Below are 24,653 nucleotides of genomic sequence, written 5' to 3'. Positions count from 1 at the left end.
GAGCGTACACGGTAAGTACAACTCATCGTTTTTAAAAAGAAGTACTTTTGTTGCCCTGAAAAGCGAGTGAGCGTGGCGTTTGTGGGGGACGTCGAATTTCGACGATTCTTTCTGGTCAACGGTTGTAAATGATTGTGTTGATTAAAAAAGAAAACTTGATGTAACTCTACTTTTAACTGCCGTTTCAGATAGATTTGGAATTGCATCACATCCAATTTTGCCTAGAGCGTACACGGTAAGTAACACTCGTTGTGTTTAAGGAGATTTACGTTTGTAATAGCAGAAGTGTAGCCGCGTTGCGTTGTACGTGTGAATGTTGGTCCGGGCGAAATGTTAATGTTTAATTTCATTCCTTTAGGTTCCACGGTGTTTGTTGGCTGCAAGTTTTCCACTGCAAGAAGAGGCTCATATCATTGACCAGGAGCGAGCTACAATGGTGAGTAGCCATAACATTTATGTTAAACACTTCCTATTTCATGTCTAACAGTACTTGATTTAACAAATAACCATAAATAAATACAGTGTGGGCACTGAAGTTAACATATGTGATTATACTGCCTAATCTGTCACCGAGTAGATTGTTGCAAAGTAATATAAGATCCAAAGTTGTAATTCAGAATAGTTTTCAAAAGAAGGCCATTAGAATTATATACAAGTCTGATTACCCCGAACAAGCTATTAATTAAATCACAAATTCTTCAATTCAAAGATTTGGTAGATTATCAGACAAATAATGTCTAACAGTAATTGATTTAACACATCACGATAAGTAGATTGAGTGTGGGCACTCTCAAGTTAACATATGTGATTATACTGCCTAATCTGTTACAGAGTATGTTGTTGCCAAGTAATGTAGAATAGATCCAAAGTAGTAATCCAGAATAGTTTTGAAGAGGCCATTAGAATGATAAACAAATCTGATTACCTTGAACATAATAACAAGCTAAGTGTTTAATATGTCCTATGAAGTCAAAATTGGGCACCATCATGTGGTGAAATTTGGAATTGCATCACATCCAATTTTGCCTGGGAACAAACAGATTACATAAATCTTAGTTTTGAATAAGCCACTCCTTCTCAAACAAGTAAACTCTGCCCATTTTGCGCAGTAGATGTTCTGTTAATATCTAGTATTTATACAAAGTCATAATTTAAATTGCTTTCAACCTTCATTCATCGGTTCAACCAACATTACTCGCTCTTCTTACCAACTTGTATTGATTTAACTAAGCGTTTAATACTTCCTATCAGGTCTCAAATCGAGATTTGGCAAAATACAATTTCAGCAAATCCAATTTTGCCAGGGAACAAAAATAGATTAAATAAACTAAATAAGTCCTCTTCCCATTAAATAAATCAGAAAAGTCTGTCTTGTAACCAGTCCTCTTCAAACAAGTAAAGTCTGCCCATTTTGTGCCGTAGATTTTGTGTCTATGCCTAGTATTTAAACAAAATCATAATTTAAACGACTTCTTTCCTTCATTCACTTTGGAAATTTGGAATTGCAGCAAATCGAATTTTGGCAGGGAACAAAAATAGATCAATTAAACTAAATAAGTCTTCTTCCCATTAAATAAATTAAAAAAGTCTGTCTTGTAACCAGTCCTTTTCAAACAAGTAAAGTCTGCCCATTTTGTGCCGTCGATTTTGTGTTAATGCCTAGTATTTATACAAAATCATAATTTAAAGGACTTCATTCCTTCATTCACTTTGGAAATTTGGAATTGCAGCACATCAAATTTTGCCTGGGAAGAAAAGTAGATTAAATAAATTTAATAAGTCTTACTACTTCCCATTAAATAAATTAAATACGTCTTACTTGTTCCCACTCCTTTTCAAAACAGTAGTTTAAAACGAGGGCCCTTCACTCAATCTTTAACCCCAACCCCGCACGTTGTGTTGTATCTGTGAATGTTGGTTGTGGCCAAATGATAGTTTTCTTTCATTCGTTTAGGTTCCAAGAAAACTTGATGTAACTCTACTTTTAACTGCCGTTTCAGATAAGCGGGTATTACGTCGCAGTCATGTGCCGTGGATATGACGTAATTGCCCGAACCTCCGCCAAAATTCAAATCTGTTGGCGCGATGGCCGTGAGCCACTGAGCAGCGACGATTATCAACAGAAATATCTTTATTTTCTGCTTGCAACTGGACCGTCTAGAGCGTACACGGTAAGTAACACTCATTGTGTTTAAGGAGATTTACGTTTGTAATAGCAGAAGTGTAGCCGCGTTGCGTTGTACGTGTGAAAATTGGTCGAGGCGAAATGTTAATGTTTAATTTCATTCCTTTAGGTTCCACGGTGTTTGTTGGCTGCAAGTTTTCCACTGCAAGAAGAGGCTCGTATCATTGACCAGGAGCGAGCTACAATGGTGAGTAGCCATAACATTTATGTTAAACACTTCCTATTTCATGTCTAACAGTACTTGATTTAACAAATAACCATAAATAAATACAGTGTGGGCACTGAAGTTAACATATGTGATTATACTGCCTAATCTGTCACGGAGTAGATTGTTGCAAAGTAATATAAGATCCAAAGTTGTAATTCAGAATAGTTTTCAAAAGAAGGCCATTAGAATTATATACAAGTCTGATTACCCTGAACAAGCTATTAATTAAATCACAAATTCTTCAATTCAAAGATTTGGTAGATTATCAGACAAATAATGTCTAACAGTAATTGATTTAACACATCACGATAAGTAGATTGAGTGTGGGCACTCTCAAGTTAACATATGTGATTATACTGCCTAATCTGTTACAGAGTATGTTGTTGCCAAGTAATGTAGAATAGATCCAAAGTAGTAATCCAGAATAGTTTTGAAGAGGCCATTAGAATGATAAACAAATCTGATTACCTTGAACATAATAACAAGCTAAGTGTTTAATATGTCCTATGAAGTCAAAATTGGGCACCATCATGTGGTGAAATTTGGAATTGCATCACATCCAATTTTGCCTGGGAACAAACAGATTACATAAATCTTAGTTTTGAATAAGCCACTCCTTCTCAAACAAGTAAACTCTGCCCATTTTGCGCAGTAGATGTTCTGTTAATATCTAGTATTTATACAAAGTCATAATTTAAATTGCTTTCAACCTTCATTCATCGGTTCAACCAACATTACTCGCTCTTATTACCAACTTGTATTGATTTAACTAAGCGTTTAATACTTCCTATCAGGTCTCAAATCGAGATTTGGCAAAATACAATTTCAGCAAATCCAATTTTGCCAGGGAACAAAAATAGATTAAATAAACTAAATAAGTCCTCTTCCCATTAAATAAATCAGAAAAGTCTGTCTTGTAACCAGTCCTCTTCAAACAAGTAAAGTCTGCCCATTTTGTGCCGTAGATTTTGTGTCTATGCCTAGTATTTAAACAAAATCATAATTTAAACGACTTCTTTCCTTCATTCACTTTGGAAATTTGGAATTGCAGCAAATCGAATTTTGGCAGGGAACAAAAATAGATCAATTAAACTAAATAAGTCTTCTTCCCATTAAATAAATTAAAAAAGTCTGTCTTGTAACCAGTCCTTTTCAAACAAGTAAAGTCTGCCCATTTTGTGCCGTCGATTTTGTGTTAATGCCTAGTATTTATACAAAATCATAATTTAAAGGACTTCATTCCTTCATTCACTTTGGAAATTTGGAATTGCAGCACATCAAATTTTGCCTGGGAAGAAAAGTAGATTAAATAAATTTAATAAGTCTTACTACTTCCCATTAAATAAATTAAATACGTCTTACTTGTTCCCACTCCTTTTCAAAACAGTAGTTTAAAACGAGGGCCCTTCACTCAATCTTTAACCCCAACCCCGCACGTTGTGTTGTATCTGTGAATGTTGGTTGTGGCCAAATGATAGTTTTCTTTCATTCGTTTAGGTTCCAAGAAAACTTGATGTAACTCTACTTTTAACTGCCGTTTCAGATAAGCGGGTATTACGTCGCAGTCATGTGCCGTGGATATGACGTAATTGCCCGAACCTCCGCCAAAATTCAAATCTGTTGGCGCGATGGCCGTGAGCCACTGAGCAGCGACGATTATCAACAGAAATATCTTTATTTTCTGCTTGCAACTGGACCGTCTAGAGCGTACACGGTAAGTAACACTCATTGTGTTTAAGGAGATTTACGTTTGTAATAGCAGAAGTGTAGCCGCGTTGCGTTGTACGTGTGAAAATTGGTCGAGGCGAAATGTTAATGTTTAATTTCATTCCTTTAGGTTCCACGGTGTTTGTTGGCTGCAAGTTTTCCACTGCAAGAAGAGGCTCGTATCATTGACCAGGAGCGAGCTACAATGGTGAGTAGCCATAACATTTATGTTAAACACTTCCTATTTCATGTCTAACAGTACTTGATTTAACAAATAACCATAAATAAATACAGTGTGGGCACTGAAGTTAACATATGTGATTATACTGCCTAATCTGTCACGGAGTAGATTGTTGCAAAGTAATATAAGATCCAAAGTTGTAATTCAGAATAGTTTTCAAAAGAAGGCCATTAGAATTATATACAAGTCTGATTACCCTTAACATAACAACAAGCTATTAATTAAATCACAAATTCTTCAATTCAAAGATTTGGTAGATTATCAGACAAATAATGTCTAACAGTAATTGATTTAACACATCACGATAAGTAGATTGAGTGTGGGCACTCTCAAGTTAACAGATATGATTATACTGCCTAATCTGTTACAGAGTATGTTGTTGCCAAGTAATGTAGAATAGATCCAAAGTAGTAATCCAGAATAGTTTTGAAGAGGCCATTAGAATAATAAACAAATCTGATTACCTTGAACATAATAACAAGCTAAGTGTTTAATATGTCCTATGAAGTCAAAATTGGGCACCATCATGTGGTGAAATTTGGAATTGCATCACATCCAATTTTGCCTGGGAACAAACAGATTAAATAAATCTTAGTTTTGAATAAGCCACTCCTTCTCAAACAAGTAAACTCTGCCCATTTCGCGCAGTAGATGTTCTGTTAATATCTAGTATTTATACAAAGTCATAATTTAAATTGCTTTCAACCTTCATTCATCGGTTCAACCAACATTACTCGCTCTTATTACCAACTTGTATTGATTTAACTAAGCGTTTAATACTTCCTATCAGGTCTCAAGGCAAGATTTGGCAAAATACAATTTCAGCAAATCCAATTTTGCCAGGGAACAAAAATAGATTAAATAAACTAAATAAGTCTTCTTCCCATTAAATAAATCAGAAAAGTCTGTCTTGTAACCAGTCCTCTTCAAACAAGTAAAGTCTGCCCATTTTGTGCCGTAGATTTTGTGTCTATGCCTAGTATTTAAACAAAATCATAATTTAAACGACTTCTTTCCTTCATTCACTTTGGAAATTTGGAATTGCAGCAAATCGAATTTTGCCAGGGAACAAAAATAGATCAATTAAACTAAATAAGTCTTCTTCCCATTAAATAAATTAAAAAAGTCTGTCTTGTAACCAGTCCTTTTCAAACAAGTAAAGTCTGCCCATTTTGTGCCGTCGATTTTGTGTTAATGCCTAGTATTTATACAAAATCATAATTTAAAGGACTTCATTCCTTCATTCACTTTGGAAATTTGGAATTGCAGCACATCAAATTTTGCCTGGGAAGAAAAGTAGATTAAATAAATTTAATAAGTCTTACTACTTCCCATTAAATAAATTAAATACGTCTTACTTGTTCCCACTCCTTTACAAAAAAGTAGTTTAAAACGAGGTCCCTTCACTCAACCTTTAACCCTATTTATTCACCTTCTAGGCTAAGTGTTAAAGGCTAAGTGTTAAAGGCTAAGTGTTAAAGGCTAAGTGTTAGAGGCTAAGTGCCAGAGGCTAGGCGCCAGAGGCGAGTTTTTGTGGGCTGAAGTTTTAGTGGGGTTAGTGTGAATACAATCCAAAAGAATACAACAGAATACAATACAATAGAATATAATACATAGATTAAATTCAATAGCTCTTACTACTTCCCATTAAATAAATTAAATACGTCTTACTTGTTCCCAATCCTTTTCAAAAAAGTAGTTTAAAACGAGGGCCCTTCACTCAACCTTTAACCTCAACCCCGCACGTCACATTGTGTTGTATCTGTGAATGTTGGTTGTGGCCAAATGATAGTTTTCTTTCATTCGTTTAGGTTCCACGGTGTTTGTTGGCTATGTTTTCCACTGTCAGAAGGATGAAAATACAAAGTACAACGCTTGGACGTGGGCGAAGACGTCACCGGTGAGTCCTTCCTTCCTATTTATTTACCTTCTAGATGCTAGAGGCTAAGTGTTAGAGGCTAAGTGTTAGAGGCTAAGTGTTAAACACAATACGAACAACACAACGATACTGCACTGAACAACACGATACCGCACTGAGAAACACGATACCGCACTGAACAACACGATACCGCACTGAACAACACCATGCCGCACTGAACACCATGCCACACTGAACAACACCATCCCGCACTGAACAACACCATGCCGCACTAAACAACACCATGCCGCACTGAACAACACCATGCCTCACTGAACGACACCATGCCGCACTGAAAGACACCATGCCGCACTGAACGACACCATGCCGCACTGAAAGACACCATCCCGCACTGAACACCATGCCGCACTGAACAACACCATCCTGCACTGAACAACACCATCCCGCACTGAACAACACCATGCCGCACTGAACAACATTATGCCGCACTGAACATTATGCCGCACTGAACAACACCATGCCGCACTGAACAACACCATGCCGCACTGAACAACATTATGCCGCACTGAACAACACCATGCCGCACTGAACAACACCATGCCGCACTGAACAACACCATGCCGCACTGAACAACATTATGCCGCACTGAACAACACCATGCCGCACTGAACAACACCATCCTGCACTGAACAACACCATTCCGCATTGAACACCATGCCGCACTGAACAACACCATCCCGCACTGAACAACACCATCCCGCACTGAACAACACCATGCCGCACTGAACAACATTATAACGCACTGAACAACACCATCCCGCACTGAACAACACCATGCCGCACTAAACAACATTATGCCGCACTGAACAACATTATGCCGAAATGAACAACACCATGCCGCACTGAACAACACCATGCCGCACTGAACAACACCATCCTGCACTGAACAACACCATCCCGCACTGAACAACACCATGCCGCACTGAACAACACCATGCCGCACTGAACAACACCATGCCGCAATGAACAACACCATCCCGCACTGAACAACATTATGCCGCACTGAACAACATTATGCCGCACTGAACAACACCATGCCGCACTGAACAACACCATGCCGCACTGAACAACACCATCCTGCACTGAACAACACCATCCCGCACTGAACAACACCATGCCGCACTGAACAACATTATGGCGCACTGAACAACATTATGCCGCACTGAACAACACCATGCCGCACTGAACAACACCATGCCGCACTGAACAACACCATGCCGCAATGAACAACACCATCCCGCACTGAACAACACCATGCCGCACTGAGCAACACCATGCCGCACTGAACAACACCATCCTGCACTGAACAACACCATGCCGCACTGAACAACACCATTCCGCACTGAACAACACCATGCCGCACTGAACAACATTACGCTGCACTGAACAACACCATGCCGCACTGAACAACACCATGCCGCACTGAACAACACCATGCCGCATTGAACAACACCATGCCGCATTGAACAACACCATGCCGCACTGAACAACACCATCCTGCACTGAACAACACCATGCCGCATTGAACGACACCATCCTGCACTGAACAACACCATCCCGCACTGAACAACACCATCCCGCATTGAACAACACCATCCTGCACTGAACAACACCATGCCGCACTGAACAACACCATGCCGCACTGAACAACACCATTCCGCACTGAACAACACCATGCCGCACTGAACAACACCATCCTGCACTGAACAACACCATCCCGCACTGAACAACACCATGCCGCATTGAACAACACCATCCTGCACTGAACAACACCATCCTGCACTGAACAACACCATGCCGCACTGAACAACACCATGCCGCACTGAACAACACCATGCCGCACTGAACAACACCATGCCGCACTGAACAACATTATGCCGCACTGAACAACATTATGTCGCACTGAACAACACCATGCCGCACTGAACAACACCATGCCGCACTGAACAACATTATGCCGCACTGAAAAACACCATGCCGCACTGAACAACACCATCCCGCACTGAACAACACCATGCCGCATTGAACAACACCATGCCGCACTGAACAACACCATGCTGCACTGAACAACATTATGCTGCACTGAACAACACGATCCTGCATTGAACAACACCATGCCGCACTGAACAACACCATCCTGCACTGAACAACACCATCCTGCACTGAACAACACCACCCCGCACTGAACAACACGATCCCGCATTGAACACCATCCCGCACTGAACAACACCATGCCGCACTGAACAACACCATTCCGCACTGAACAACACCATGCCGCACTGAACAACACCATGCCGCACTGAACAACACCATGCCGCACTGAACAACACCATGCCGCACTGAACAACATTATGCCGCACTGAACAACACCATGCCGCACTGAACAACACCATCCTGCACTGAACAACACCATGCCGCACTGAACAACACCATGCCGCACTGAACAACACCATCCTGCACTGAACAACACCATCCCGCACTAAACAACACCATGCCGCACTGAACAACATTATGGCGCACTGGACAACATTATGCCGCACTGAACAACACCATGCCGCACTGAACAACACCATGCCGCACTGAACAACACCATGCCGCACTGAACAACACCATGCCGCACTGAACAACATTATGCCGCACTGAACAACACCATGCCGCACTGAACAACACCATGCCGCACTGAACAACACGATCCCGCATTGAACAACACCATCCTGCACTGAACAACACCATGCCGCACTGAACAACACCATGCCGCACTGAACAACACCATTCCGCACTGAACAACACCATGCCGCACTGAACGACACCATCCTGCACTGAACAACACCATCCCGCACTGAACAACACCATGCCGCATTAAACAACACCATGCCGCACTGAACAACACCATCCTGCACTGAACACCATGCCGCACTGAACAACACCATGCCGCACTGAACAACACCATGCCGCACTGAACAACATTATGCCGCACTGAACAACATTATGCCGCACTGAACAACATTATGTCGCACTGAACAACACCATGCCGCACTGAACAACACCATGCTGCACTGAACAACATTATGCCGCACTGAACAACACCATCCCGCATTGAACAACACCATCCCGCAGTGAACAACACCATGCCGCATTGAACAACACCATGCCGCACTGAACAACACCATGCTGCACTGAACAACATTATGCTGCACTGAACAACACGATCCTGCATTGAACAACACCATGCCGCACTGAACAACACCATCCTGCACTGAACAACACCATGCCGCACTGAACAACACCATGCCGCACTGAACAACATTATGCCGCACTGAACAACACCATGCCGCACTGAACAACACCATCCCGCACTGAACAACACCATGCCGCATTGAACAACACCATGCCGCACTGAACAACACCATGCTGCACTGAACAACATTATGCTGCACTGAACAACACGATCCTGCATTGAACAACACCATGCCGCACTGAACAACACCATCCTGCACTGAACAACACCATCCTGCACTGAACAACACCACCCCGCACTGAACAACACGATCCCGCATTGAACAACACCATCCCGCACTGAACAACACCATTCCGCACTGAACAACACCATGCCGCACTGAACAACACCATGCCGCACTGAACAACACCATGCCGCACTGAACAACACCATGCCGCACTGAACAACATTATGCCGCACTGAACAACACCATGCCGCACTGAACAACACCATCCCGCACTGAACAACACCATGCCGCATTGAACAACACCATGCCGCACTGAACAACACCATCCTGCACTGAACAACACCATCCCGCACTAAACAACACCATGCCGCACTGAACAACATTATGGCGCACTGGACAACATTATGCCGCACTGAACAACACCATGCCGCACTGAACAACACCATGCCGCACTGAACAACACCATGCCGCACTGAACAACACCATGCCGCACTGAACAACATTATGCCGCACTGAACAACACCATGCCGCACTGAACAACACCATGCCGCACTGAACAACACGATCCCGCATTGAACAACACCATCCTGCACTGAACAACACCATGCCGCACTGAACAACACCATGCCGCACTGAACAACACCATTCCGCACTGAACAACACCATGCCGCACTGAACAACACCATCCTGCACTGAAGAACACCATCCCGCACTGAACAACACCATGCCGCATTGAACAACACCATGCCGCACTGAACAACACCATCCTGCACTGAACAACACCATGCCGCACTGAACAACACCATGCCGCACTGAACAACACCATGCCGCACTGAACAACATTATGCCGCACTGAACAACATTATGCCGCACTAAACAACATTATGTCGCACTGAACAACACCATGCCGCACTGAACAACACCATGCTGCACTGAACAACATTATGCCGCACTGAACAACACGATCCCGCATTGAACAACACCATCCCGCAGTGAACAACACCATGCCGCAGTGAACAACACCATGCCGCATTGAACAACACCATGCCGCACTGAACAACACCATGCTGCACTGAACAACATTATGCTGCACTGAACAACACCATGCCGCACTGAACAACACCATGCCGCACTGAACAACACCATCCTGCACTGAACAACACCTTTCCACACTGAACAACACCATGCCGCACTGAACAACACCATGCCGCACTGAACAACACCATGCCGCACTGAACAACACCATGCCGCACTGAACAACACCATGCCGCAATGAACAACACCATCCCGCAATGAACAACACCATGCCGCATTGAACAACACCATGCCGCACTGAACAACACCATCCCGCACTGAACAACACCACCCCGCACTGAACAACACGATCCCGCATTGAACAACACCATCCCGGACTGAACAACACCATGCCGCACTGAACAACACCATTCCGCACTGAACAACACCATGCCGCACTGAACAACACCATGCCGCACTGAACAACACCATGCCGCACTGAACAACACCATGCCGCACTGAACAACATTATGCCGCACTGAACAACACCATGCCGCACTGAACAACACCATCCCGCACTGAACAACACCATGCCGCATTGAACAACACCGTGCCGCACTGAACAACACCATCCTGCACTGAACAACACCATGCCGCACTGAACAACACCATGCCGCACTGAACAACATTATGCCGCACTGAACAACATTATGCCGCACTGAACAACACCATGCCGCACTGAACAACACCATGCCGCACTGAACAACACCATGCCGCACTGAACAACACGACGTCGCACTGAACAACACGACGCCGCACAGAACAACACGACGCCGCACAGAATAACACAATACCGCACAGAACAACACAATACCGCACAAACAGTTTTAGATAATATTACGTCGCAGTCATGTGACGCGGACATGACGTCAATAGGCGGAACTCACGGCAAAATTATAATCCGTGGGCGTGGCTTGCAACAGGAAGTAGGAAAGCGGCAGTTCTGGCAAACAAGACACAGCTGTTAGTAACACGATGACTAACAAGGCAAATATTTTTGTTTTCAGCTTGCAACTTGACCGTCTAGAGCGTACAAGGTAATTACAACTGTTTTTTTTTAGCCCTGAAAAGCAAGGGAGTGTGGCGTTTGGGAGGAATGTCGAACTCGGCGTCTGCTTCCAGCCACAGACGCCAAATTTCGACGATTATTTCGACTGGTCAACGGTTGTAAATTATTGCGTTGACTAAAAACTTTATTTAACTCTACTCTTAACTTTGCCGTTTCAGATATGCGGGTATTACACCGCGGAAATGACGTCAATAGGCTGAACTCTCGCCAAAATCCAAATCTGTGGGCGCAATGGCCTTGAGCGAGACACCGGATACAAACACGACGATTATCAACAGAAATATCTTTATTTTCCGCTTGCAAGTGGACCGTCTAGAGCGTACACGGTAAGTACAACTCATTGTGTTTAAAAAGATTTACGTTTGTGTAGTTTGCGTTGCGTTGTATCTGTGAATGTTGGTTGAGGCTAAATGTTAATGTTTAATTTCATTCCTTTAGGTTCCACGGTGTTTGTTGGCTGTATGTTTTCCACTGCAAGAAGAGGCTCGTATCATTGACCAGCAGGAGCTACAATGGTGAGTACCCCTTTCGTCTTCCATTTATGTTAAACACTTCCTATTTCATGTCTAACAGTACTCGATTTAACAAATAACCATAAATAAATACAGTGTGGGCAGTCACGTTAACATATGTGATTATCCTGCCTAATATGTTTATCACAAATATGTCACTAATCACTAATATGTTTATTTGTTTATCACAACACCTTTGGACCTTCAGCAATCGATTATTTACCTTCATCTACATAGAGACAGAACGATGGTGTCTTAAACATCTCATTCATTTCACCAAATAACTTCACGCAGGTGGATAACGGCCGTCTCGGTCACGCTATGTTGCGTGATGCAGTTTTGAAGAACCAAATGCATTTATTCAATGAATAAGTCAAGCTAGTTCTATGTTTATGATGTTGTAAGTTACGGTACCGATTGAAGTTGAGTTCGAAGCCAGTGGAAAACAGCGCTGCGTTTGTGCTCTCCAGGTACAAATGTTGTGATCTCTGACTGACGACCGGGCGAGACTCGAGTAAGAGATGTCCAAACGAGCTCCGGCAGGGCGGGCCAAGGCGGAGCGAACGGACGCCCTTCAGGCCGCCAATGACGAGCTGAGAACCAAACTGATGGACGTCCAGTTAGAACTTCAGCAGGAGAAGAACAAGGTGAAAACCTCAACAGACAGACACTGCCTGCCTCCCTGCCTGCCTCCCTGCCTGCCTCCCTGCCTGCCTCCCTCCCTCCCAGTTTTCCCGATGTAGATTAGACATGCGTGTGCCATGACTGTGTCAGCCTACATCAACAAATGCACCGAGGACGTCAGCACCACTAAGAATATCATCACCCGGGGCAACCAACGACCCTGGATGACTGAGGAGGTACGTCAAACGCTACGAGCGCGGAACTCTGCCTTCAAGTCTGGCGACAAGGAGACACTGAGGACAGCGAGAGCCAACTTGAACCGTGCCATCAGGATAGCGAAGCGAGACCGCAGTCGAAAATTTCAGGATCGTTTCCACGACGTCAAAAACATCAGGAGTATGTGGCAAGGCATACGGGCGATTACAGACTACAACTCACCCTCCCCCCCCCCGGTGGGTGTAGTTGATGCTGACTTTCTAAATGGTCTAAATAACTTCTTTGGGAGGTTCGAGGCACTAAACGGCACTCCAGCAGTTAAAACTGTCCCCCATCAGGAAGAGGAGGTACTCTGCCTTGACTCCGCCGATGTGTTGAAGACCCTGAGGAGAGTCAACCCCTGTAAGGCCCCTGGCCCCGACAACATTCCTGGGCGTGTGTTCAGGGAATGTGCAAGTCATCTGGCTGGGGTCATCACAGACATTTTTAACACCTCGCTGGGCCAAGCCACAGTGCCGGCGTGCTTTAAGACTGCCTCCATCATTCCGGTGCCGAAGAAACCTCAAATCACCTCATTTAATGATTACCGGCCTGTTGCACTGACTCCGGTTATGATGAAGTGCTTCGAAAGGCTGCTTAAAGGTCACATCGTTTCCAGACTCCCCCTATTATTTGACCCGTTCCAGTTTGCCGACCGGCAAAACCGCTCCACTCAGGACGCCATCTCCTCCGTTCTTCACCTGAGCCTGGCTCACCTGGAGGAGAAGAACACCCATGTGCGGAGGCTGTTCCTGGACTTCAGCTCAGCGTTTAACACCATCATCCCACAGCATCTGGTAGGAAAATTGGAACACCTGGGCTTCAACACCCCCCTTCGCAACTGGCTGCTAGACTTCCTCACCAACAGACCTCAGTCAGTCCGGGTCGGACAGAACACCTCTGATGTCATCACCCTCAGCACAGGCTCCCTTCAGGGCTGCGTCCTGAGCCCCCTGCTGTGCACCCTGATGACACACGACTGCGTCCTCAGGTTCACCACCAATCACATCGTGAAGTCAGCAGACGACACAACGGTGGTGGGGCTCATCAGAGACAACAACGACCTGGACTACAGAGAGGAGGTGGAGCAGCTGGTGGGCTGGTGCAGAGAAAACAGCCTGATCCTGAATGAGGAGAAGATGAAGGAGATCATCGTCGACTTCAGGAAAAAACAGCCTCACCACGCTCCACTGATCATCAACAGCTCAGCTGTGGAGGTGGTCAGCACCACCAAATTCCTGGGGGTCCACATCACAGAAGACCTCACCTGGACTATGAACACTACGGCACTGGTCAAGAGGGCACAGAAGCGCTTGTACTTCCTGCGGAGGATGAGGAGAGCCCACCTGCCCCCACCCATCATGAGGACGTTCTACAGGAGCACCATAGAGAGCATTCTGACAAGCTGTCTCTCTGTGTGGTGTGGAGGCTGCACCGCCTCCGATTGGAAGAACGTGAGGAGAGTGGTGAGGACAGCAGAGAGGATCATAGGGGCTCCTCTTCCCTCCATTCAGGACATTTCATCTCAGCGCTGCATGTCCCGTGCCCGTAACATCATCAATGACCCATCACACCCCCACCATGGACTGTTCTCCCTGCTGCCCTCTGGGAAGAGGTTTGCAGCATCCGCTGCAGGTCCACCAGGTTCTGCAACAGCTTTTTCCCTGCTGTCATCAGACTGTTGAACACTAGAACTGTTGAGCTCTAAACTGAACTCTGCATCACACATTCACAGAACTGTACTTTATGACACTACGGACCTCTATCTTGCACTATCTCGCACTACCAACTTTACTGAACTTGTATAAACCCTTTAAATAGAAGTTTAATACATGGTTTAGCATTCCTCTGCACACTCTTGAATACTGTTTTGCCTACTTGCACTATTGCATAATTATCACTGCTGCACTTTATACTTATTTTTAATATATATATATATATATATATATATATAGTATATATGTATATATATATATTTTCATAGGATATGTTACTTCTATTCAACTGCAATATCACTACTTTGTTGTAAGACGTATGCAACGGAATTTCGTTTTGTATGCACCATGTGCAGACAAGATGACAATAAAGTTTGTCTAAGTCTAAGTCATGTCAGGTCAGCTGTCTGGAGAGAGAGAGAAGTCAGGACCTGCGGGCGGAGCACCACCGTGCCACCGCCGCCATGACGGAACTCAAAAGCAAACTCCATGAGGAGAAGCAGAAAGAGTTAGCCATTACCAGGGAGACATTACTGCGGCAGCATGAAATGGAGCTGATGAGAGTGATCAAAATCAAAGATGGAGAGATCCAGCGACTGAATGCCTTGGTCCTCAGCCTGAGGGACGGCTCCATGGACAAGGTGATCCGCTCTATCCGTGTCTGACTATCCGCACGCCACGTCGGGCTTCGATGCGGCCGCTACCGTATTGTGTAGCTTGTCCCCAGTAAGCGTCGCGGCGCTCCGTTGCGGTCTCAACGGCCCGGTGTGGCGCAATGTCTGCTCAGGTGAGGAGGGGGGGCGCTTTGCTGGCGGAGATGGAGGAGACGCGGCGGTGTCGGGAGACCGAGCGGTGTCGCCTCCACCAGGAGCGCGGAAGAAGCCCTGGCAGCGGCCCAGCAGGCCTGGCAGTCCCGAGCGGCCGAGCTCCGATCGGCTCATCACCAGCATCGGGAGGAGCTGAGCCGAACCAAGAGAGACTGCGAGAGGGAGATCCGCCGACTGGTAGGACTGATCAGATGCGCGGTGCGTGGCTATGTTCCCAATTTCGTTGTATACCTGCAGTGCAATGACACCTAAGGCATTCTATTCTATTCTATTTCACAAGAAGAAAATGTCCGGTTGCTCGCTTCGCTTTTGTCACAGCAAAGGTGTTCTAGTCGATTCAAGAAAAAAATTGGCCGGTTGCTCTCTTTGTTTTTGTCACAATTCTGGCAAATGAGTTTGCCCGCCTGCCTGAGCGCTCCCCGTTTGTACATCCAGACGGATGAGATCAAGCTGAAAGACAGAGCGGTTAGTGTTTTGGATGAAGCCCTGGGGCCGGCCACGTCCACCGCCTTCAGCTGCAGACTCAGGCTGCCGAGCAGCAGATCGCTGCCCTGAGGGATTCCCAAAGGGCGGGCCTAAACTACCCTGGAAGTGGGGTCAACGCCGCTACTAGCAATCCTCTTCATTGCGTAAGCCACCTCATCACACACTTGCAGTACGCATGACTTAGTTCGTTGCTGGAGGAAGGTAGCACAAAAACAGTTTTGAACTTTGAACGAGTGCTTGTGTGTGTGTGTTGCGGGGCGTTTTCAGTCTCAGGAGGATCGGGACACGCGACGGTTTCATCTGAAAATCGCTGAGCTCAGCGCAGTCATCAGGAAACTGGAGGATCGAAACGCCCTGCTTTCTGAAGAGCGCAATGAACTGGTAATTTATTGACGGCACGCTTGAAGGTTTGCGCTACGTTTGATGCGCGCCATCCAGCGAGGCACCCATTGCGCTTGCTTATTAGTTGAGCGGCGCAGCGAGTCGGTTGCCTGGTAGATGTCTTTTATTGGGAGCCAAAGCCACGATTTCGTTCAAACCGATGCAAAAGGAATGGATACGTTCTGGCCCGCGTGTTGTGCGTCTTTCACATCCCGCACTTCATGCTTGCAGCTAAAGCGACTGAGAGAAACAGAAAGCCAGTTTCTGCCACTCCTGTACAAAAACAAACGCCTGAGCAGGAAGAATGAAGAACTCTCGCTGGTGCTGTGTCGCCTTGAAAACAAAGTGCGCTTTGTCACCCAGGAGAACGAGGAGATGGCAAGCTTGGTAAGTCGACGCGGACAATGGCGGCGTGCCAACAGAGTCCACTGCATTTGTGTTCCACAGAGAAGGCCTAGTTCGCTCAATGACCTGGACCGCGGTTGCGGCCAGCAGGACGGTGAAATGGAGTTCCTTCAAGTTGTGGAGCAGCGGCACATCATCGACGACTTGTCCAAGGTCTTCAGGCAGGCGACTCGGTGCACGTACGGCAGCGCCGCGCTCGCTCGCTGTCGCCAGGAAACCTTTTCCGTCCAAAGCTTGGCCGGCGGCCGCCATCCAAAAAATTGGCCCCTTAAATTCCGACCTTTCAAGCAGGAGCATTGTGCGCACGCGTTTGAACACGCTTTAGACTTGTTTTGCCGTTTTCAGCAGCTCAAAGCTCCCGTTTTGTCAGCGCCTTTGCCACTCGCTGTGCGCTGAAAACGACGGACTTGCCCGGCTGCTCAGCCCGTCAACCATGAGCCGCGAGCGCGACGTCATTGTCCGTAGGCAGCTAGTGGCAAAATGCACCCTGTTAGAGTTGCGCTCGCTCCAACTTATTTTGCAAGAACCACACGGGAGACAAGTAAGTTCTTTTGGACACCTGCAGGTGGAGAGTCCATCCGTTGTACGAATGAAGTCTGACTCTCGGCTCCTGCACGAGCATTTTAATTAAGAGAAACAGGGTGGGTGTAAGAGTGGATTGAATAGAGGAAGCCCTTGACCTCTAGTCAAAACATAGCAAGGGGTGTTTTACGACTTTGTGTAGGAAGGGATAAGCGATAGGGATAAATAAGGGATAAATAATATTATTTATTACAGGTCGCAGTCAAAGTCAAAGCAACACAATGATACGATAAAGATAATCTGGAAAACCCTGACACACCCTGTAGTTGTCACTTTTGGAAAAGACGAGCGTCCCTCCAATCATCGCCGGTGACGTGTTTTTCAGGCTCTGGAGACAGGAGCTCATGTCAGAAATGTTATTGTGAGTCGCGTTTGTTTCTGCGCCGGAGCCGTTCGTTCCCTTTGCATCCAAAGAATCTCAAAGGCGGATTATTTGTGTCGACAGGAGAGAGATTTGCTGCTACGATACCGACGTCGAGAATCTCTGAGGAGGAACAAAGCGTGAGGTCCTGCAAGGTGAGTCTGTTTGTTTGCGGCTGCTTGGTGTTGCGCAAGATGAAATGGCCTTTTTCTCGCTATCGTTCCTCTCGTCGATTCATCGTGAGGTGTCGCTTCAGTTTGTTCAGAGAGATGTTTGCTTCCGCGCCCGCAGGTCATCGAAACATTTTACGGCTACGACGAAGACGTGTTGGTGGACTCGGACGGATCGTCCTTGTCTTTTCACACCGACAGAACCCCCGACACGGAACCCGAAGAGGTAGCCCGCCATTTCTGCCAGCGTATTGACACCAAACATTCCTCTTCAGCCTGGAATCGGACTCGTCTTTGCGTCGCGGGTGCTTTGTCGCCGGTCTGACTGATTCTGGTACTAGTGCTGTGTTGCATTGGTGTGTGCATGAAGAGGCGGAGCTTCGCTACCGCCAGCTGACGCAAGAATATCAAGCGCTGCAACGAGCCTACGCTCTGCTAGCCCAGACCAGCGAAAGGGGACTACGACGCCGAGAAGGAGATCAAGGTGGCGCCCCTTCCCGCAACCCCCGGCCGGGTCGCAGCCTCCCCGTTCTCACCCAGCCTCGGGTGTTCTCTGGTCTGAAAGGAGGAGGAGGAGCCTCCCTCCTCCTCCTTTCAGACCAGAGAAAAGCTGATGGTAGAAATGGGTCACTATCAAAGCAGAGTAGCAGATCTGGAGTCAGCGCTGAAGCAACAAGGACAGGTAAGCTCATCAATGAGCACACCTTTTTCTCAGACAAAATAGCTACATTCTTCAGTCACTCATCCGTCTGGCATTACTGGACCAACCCCCCCCCCCCCCCCCCCCCGAACGTGGCTGGGAAAATGCGGAGAAAAGCAAATGTCATTTTCCAGTCAACCAAAGAATTTGTGGATGAAAATGACACAACATTCCAAAGCTGTCCACGCGTTTGTCTCTTCTAGAATGTCAAGTGGGTGGAGGAGAAGCAGCTGCTGCGTCAGAGCAATCAGCAGTTGGCCGAAAAGGTGACGGAAAGAAAGGCGCTGGGCGGAGTCGCTTGGCGTCACACCTGTCGGGAAGCCCCGCAGATGAGGTCTGACTGTCTTTTCAGGTCAGGCGGATGGAGGCGGAAGAAGCGCGTCTGAAAGAGCACATCCAGGATATCCGAGACCAAAACGAACTGCTTGAGTTCCGCATCCTGGAGCTGGAGGTGGGAAGACTCGCACAAGCGTGTTGAGGCCAGAGATGTGACGGACGGACGGACGGACGGACGGACGGATGCATGCCTCTGCCTTTCAGGAGAGGGAGTGGCGCTCCCCCGTCTTGAAGTTTCTGCAAGTCCGTTTCCCAGACGGCCTCAGCCCTTTGCAGATCTACTGCGAGGCCGAGGGCGTGAGCGTACGTAAGGCGTCCCTCGCAACCCTAACCTTAACCCGAGGTCCCAGAACACCTTACATTGCTCCTTGCGCCTTTCCCCCGGACATCGTCATCAGTGATCTGATGAAGAAGCTGGACATCCTGGGCTATAACGCCGTAAGTGTATGTCGAACTCCTTATGTTCGCACTCCACGAGACTCGGCGGCTCAAATGTGACTTTTGGAAGGCTTTGCGCTGAAAGAAGCTTGTTGACGCTGTGCCTTTGGGCTCTTGCAGAATCTCACCAACGAGGAGCAGGTGGTCGTGATTCACGCCAGGACCCTTCTCACCCTAGCCGAGAAGGTAACGCGCACGTCCACGCACGCTCTCGCATTCTGCTTATGTGACAGCAGCCTTTCCTCAGTGGTTAGAATACATCAAAGTGACCAAGTCAGCACTTCAACAGAAGATGTTGGACATTGAAAGTGAGAAGGTAGACAGACACGCGACATCAGCCAAGGGGAACTCCGGCAATGTGCCCCAACAATTCTGACCTTGAGCTGTGCTAGGATATGTTCTGCAAGCAGAAGGGCTACCTGGATGAAGAGTTGGACTTCAGGAAGTGTTCCATGGACCAGGCTCATAAGGTAAGCCGCCCTCAAATCTCCCGCCGGACCACTGATGGACGAGGATTGCGGCCCAGAGGATCCTGGAGCTGGAGGCCATGTTGTACGAGGCGCTACCGCAGCGGGACTGCCCCGCCACGGACGGCGAAAAAGCCAGCCACGCTGGCGTGAATGACGTGCTGACGGCGGATCAGAGAGAAGAGCTTAGGAGCGCCGTGGACCAATGGAAGCGAGCCCTGATGTGCGAGTTGAGGGAGCGCGACGCTTGCATCCTCCAAGAGAGAATGGATCTGCTGCACAGCGCGCAACAGGTAAGGGCCCAAAGCCAGCCCGGCACTTACTTGCACGCTTACTGGCTTTTGAATGCCACTTTCCATTTGTCCGTCCTAGAGGAACAAAGAGCTGAAAGAATTCATCGAAGCTCAGAAGAGACAAATCAAACAATTGGAGGAGAAGTTTCTGTTTCTCTTTCTATTCTTCTCCTTGGCCTTCATTCTGTGGCCCTAACACCAGCTGGTGAGTGAGCTCCAGCGGCACCGCACTCGACACCTCCGATACACTGCCAGCCGGTCTCAGACGTTGGCAGACGCTCCGATGCCAACGTATACCCCCCGCCACGGTGACAGAGGCACCGCGTCACACCGGCGCTCATCCAATCAGAAGGCAGGAAAAGCAAATTCACATGCAGGGCACTTTTGAACCAGAAGAGAGCGCCACAAAAAACGGTTGTTGCCCCAAACGCGCACTAAAAAGGGTCAGAATAACAAGAGTCCCACTGGCCAGCCGGGGCCACCCGTCCAGCTGTTTCTTCAGGGGGGAAAAAAATTGGAGTCACCGGTGAGTACATTTTGCATTTAGCTCTGCTTTTCTGCTTCTGTCTTCAAGTGTGTGGCATCCTGCGATCAAAGAGTCAGCCAACCCCAAAGCGGTTGACCTCAACGTCCCACCACCATGCCTACCAGAGCAGGTGACGTGATGCTTTGGACATCCTTCCGTCTCAGATGCCCAAAAGTACTCTTTGCCACATCTGCGGCAATACGGTGTCTTTTCAAAGGTGCAAATAAATCCAGCGTGGGCGGAACACGCACGTCTTCGGTTTTTCCCGCTTTGTTTGTGTGACAGCTGTTGTGAAAATTTTATACAAATAAAGTTGTATAGTACAGGTTTGGCCAAGCCGCAACTCCCGAACCGCATGCGGCTCTTTTATGTTCATATCAACATTTGTGTGTGTGTGTGTGTGTGTGTGTGTGTGGGGGGGGGGGTTGTGCGTGTTGGCTTCACTTGAGTTCAATTTGGTATTTTGGTCAAAAGCGCATGTGGTGAAATTCCACAAAGTAGGATGGGCAAACACATTTCTTTAAACTATGAGTGTCAATTGGGCTCTCGAAATGGCAGGGAAAAGATGCACAGCAAAACGAAAATACGTAGATGAACACAGGACGTTTTAATCAGAGTGGGAAAGTTTCTATTTTTTGTTGAACGTGATGGCAAACCATTCTGCCTGATATGTCAGACCTCAGCGCATTTCAAAGATTCAAATCTTCAGCGCCATGCACTTCAGCTCACTCCATGCTAACATTGATCAGGCGTCGAACCCGCATCATCATGCTTAAGAGGTGGCCATGCTAACCAGTGCGCCATTATGTCAACGCATAATAACTAAGTCTACTGGTCAAAACAGCGGTTACTATATGACGTCGCTACGTCGTGGTCACGTGACGCAGACAAGACGTCAATGGACGTGGGCAGAGTTAACTTGTTTAAAAGGGAGTAGGCAGAAGAAATATTTAATTTATTTAAATCTATTTTGAGTGCACACCATTATGCCAATGCATAACAACTGTAAATCTACTAAACAAAACAGCGGTTGCTATATGACATCTGCCACGTCGTGGTCACGTGACATACGTGACGTCGATGGGCGTAACTTTCGCCGGAATTCAAATCCGCGGGGAGAGTTAACTTGTTTAAAAGAGAGTGGGCAGAAGAATTATTTAATTTATTTAAATCTATTTGGTGTGTGCGCCATTATGTCAATGCATAACAACTGTAAGTCTACTAAACAAAACAGCGGTTGCTATTTGACGTCTGCCACGTCGTGGTCACGTGACGCGGACGTGACGTCGACGCCTACTTTACATCCCACCGATCACAGGACTCCTCGGCTGCATAACCGTGCCCCCTTCCCAACCAATCGGATTTGCTATACGCGAAAACGACGCCAATGGAAAGAGCTTCCGCCCAAATTTAAATCCGTGGGCGTGGCTCGCAGCAGGAAGTAGGAAAATGGCGGCGATGTTGACAAAGACACAGCGGATGGTAACATACGACTAACAAGAGAAATATTTTTATTTTCTGCTTGCAACTGGACCGTCCAGAGCGTACACGGTAAGTACAACTCATCGTTTTTAAAAAGAAGTACTTTTGTTGCCCTGAAAAGCGAGTGAGCGTGGCGTTTGTGGGGGACGTCGAATTTCGACGATTCTTTCTGGTCAACGGTTGTAAATGATTGTGTTGATTAAAAAAGAAAACTTGATGTAACTCTACTTTTAACTGCCGTTTCAGATAGATTTGGAATTGCATCACATCCAATTTTGCCTAGAGCGTACACGGTAAGTAACACTCGTTGTGTTTAAGGAGATTTACGTTTGTAATAGCAGAAGTGTAGCCGCGTTGCGTTGTACGTGTGAATGTTGGTCCGGGCGAAATGTTAATGTTTAATTTCATTCCTTTAGGTTCCACGGTGTTTGTTGGCTGCAAGTTTTCCACTGCAAGAAGAGGCTCATATCATTGACCAGGAGCGAGCTACAATGGTGAGTAGCCATAACATTTATGTTAAACACTTCCTATTTCATGTCTAACAGTACTTGATTTAACAAATAACCATAAATAAATACAGTGTGGGCACTGAAGTTAACATATGTGATTATACTGCCTAATCTGTCACCGAGTAGATTGTTGCAAAGTAATATAAGATCCAAAGTTGTAATTCAGAATAGTTTTCAAAAGAAGGCCATTAGAATTATATACAAGTCTGATTACCCCGAACAAGCTATTAATTAAATCACAAATTCTTCAATTCAAAGATTTGGTAGATTATCAGACAAATAATGTCTAACAGTAATTGATTTAACACATCACGATAAGTAGATTGAGTGTGGGCACTCTCAAGTTAACCTATGTGATTATACTGCCTAATCTGTTACAGAGTATGTTGTTGCCAAGTAATGTAGAATAGATCCAAAGTAGTAATCCAGAATAGTTTTGAAGAGGCCATTAGAATGATAAACAAATCTGATTACCTTGAACATAATAACAAGCTAAGTGTTTAATATGTCCTATGAAGTCAAAATTGGGCACCATCATGTGGTGAAATTTGGAATTGCATCACATCCAATTTTGCCTGGGAACAAACAGATTACATAAATCTTAGTTTTGAATAAGCCACTCCTTCTCAAACAAGTAAACTCTGCCCATTTTGCGCAGTAGATGTTCTGTTAATATCTAGTATTTATACAAAGTCATAATTTAAATTGCTTTCAACCTTCATTCATCGGTTCAACCAACATTACTCGCTCTTCTTACCAACTTGTATTGATTTAACTAAGCGTTTAATACTTCCTATCAGGTCTCAAATCGAGATTTGGCAAAATACAATTTCAGCAAATCCAATTTTGCCAGGGAACAAAAATAGATTAAATAAACTAAATAAGTCCTCTTCCCATTAAATAAATCAGAAAAGTCTGTCTTGTAACCAGTCCTCTTCAAACAAGTAAAGTCTGCCCATTTTGTGCCGTAGATTTTGTGTCTATGCCTAGTATTTAAACAAAATCATAATTTAAACGACTTCTTTCCTTCATTCACTTTGGAAATTTGGAATTGCAGCAAATCGAATTTTGGCAGGGAACAAAAATAGATCAATTAAACTAAATAAGTCTTCTTCCCATTAAATAAATTAAAAAAGTCTGTCATGTAACCAGTCCTTTTCAAACAAGTAAAGTCTGCCCATTTTGTGCCGTCGATTTTGTGTTAATGCCTAGTATTTATACAAAATCATAATTTAAAGGACTTCATTCCTTCATTCACTTTGGAAATTTGGAATTGCAGCACATCAAATTTTGCCTGGGAAGAAAAGTAGATTAAATAAATTTAATAAATCTTACTACTTCCCATTAAATAAATTAAATACGTCTTACTTGTTCCCACTCCTTTTCAAAACAGTAGTTTAAAACGAGGGCCCTTCACTCAATCTTTAACCTCAACCCCGCACGTTGTGTTGTATCTGTGAATGTTGGTTGTGGCCAAATGATAGTTTTCTTTCATTCGTTTAGGTTCCAAGAAAACTTGATGTAACTCTACTTTTAACTGCCGTTTCAGATAAGCGGGTATTACGTCGCAGTCAAATGCCGCGGATATGACGTAATTGCCCGAACCTCCGCCAAAATTCAAATCTGTTGGCGCGATGGCCGTGAGCCACTGAGCAGCGACGATTATCAACAGAAATATCTTTATTTTCTGCTTGCAA

The 24,653-nt window shown here is 45.7% G+C and overlaps 1 protein-coding gene and 2 long non-coding RNA genes across 4 annotated transcripts; all 3 read left to right on the top strand.

Moving 5' to 3' along the window:
* Window positions 1–2,293: 2,293 nt before the first annotated feature.
* Window positions 2,294–14,049, top strand: LOC148394732 (uncharacterized). Its single transcript, XR_015859528.1, has 8 exons — window positions 2,294–2,372; window positions 3,937–4,107; window positions 4,231–4,308; window positions 6,153–6,241; window positions 11,826–11,855; window positions 12,046–12,213; window positions 12,326–12,402; window positions 12,870–14,049. It is a non-coding gene; the product is annotated as an uncharacterized LOC148394732 (long non-coding RNA).
* A 3,783-nt stretch (window positions 14,050–17,832) lies between these two features.
* On the top strand, window positions 17,833–19,298 carry LOC148394731 (uncharacterized). Its single transcript, XR_015859505.1, has 7 exons — window positions 17,833–18,035; window positions 18,120–18,190; window positions 18,327–18,431; window positions 18,576–18,689; window positions 18,845–18,887; window positions 19,109–19,171; window positions 19,258–19,298. It is a non-coding gene; the product is annotated as an uncharacterized LOC148394731 (long non-coding RNA).
* Window positions 19,299–19,309: 11 nt separating this feature from the next.
* On the top strand, window positions 19,310–20,644 carry LOC148394730 (janus kinase and microtubule-interacting protein 3-like). Of its 2 annotated transcripts, none has more exons than XM_088381226.1 (8): window positions 19,310–19,356; window positions 19,446–19,548; window positions 19,640–19,679; window positions 19,800–19,865; window positions 19,927–19,995; window positions 20,072–20,149; window positions 20,206–20,439; window positions 20,519–20,644. In XM_088381226.1, exons 3-8 carry the CDS (start codon window positions 19,647–19,649, stop codon window positions 20,633–20,635), a joined length of 597 nt encoding a protein of 198 aa, XP_088237352.1. In that variant the 5' UTR covers window positions 19,310–19,356; window positions 19,446–19,548; window positions 19,640–19,646; the 3' UTR covers window positions 20,636–20,644. The 2 variants fall into 2 exon arrangements, with proteins under 2 accessions (XP_088237352.1, XP_088237350.1); XM_088381224.1 differs by having other exon boundaries at window positions 19,640–19,685.
* The last annotated feature ends 4,009 nt before the right edge of the window (window positions 20,645–24,653 follow it).

Source organism: Syngnathus floridae, chromosome 7, assembly GCF_059516105.1.
Source record: "Syngnathus floridae isolate MCC-2025c chromosome 7, RoL_Sflo_1.0, whole genome shotgun sequence".
NCBI lineage: Eukaryota > Metazoa > Chordata > Actinopteri > Syngnathiformes > Syngnathidae > Syngnathus > Syngnathus floridae.
The sequence above is the reverse complement of the archived record's forward strand: the minus strand, read 5'-3'. Positions and strand labels throughout refer to the sequence as shown.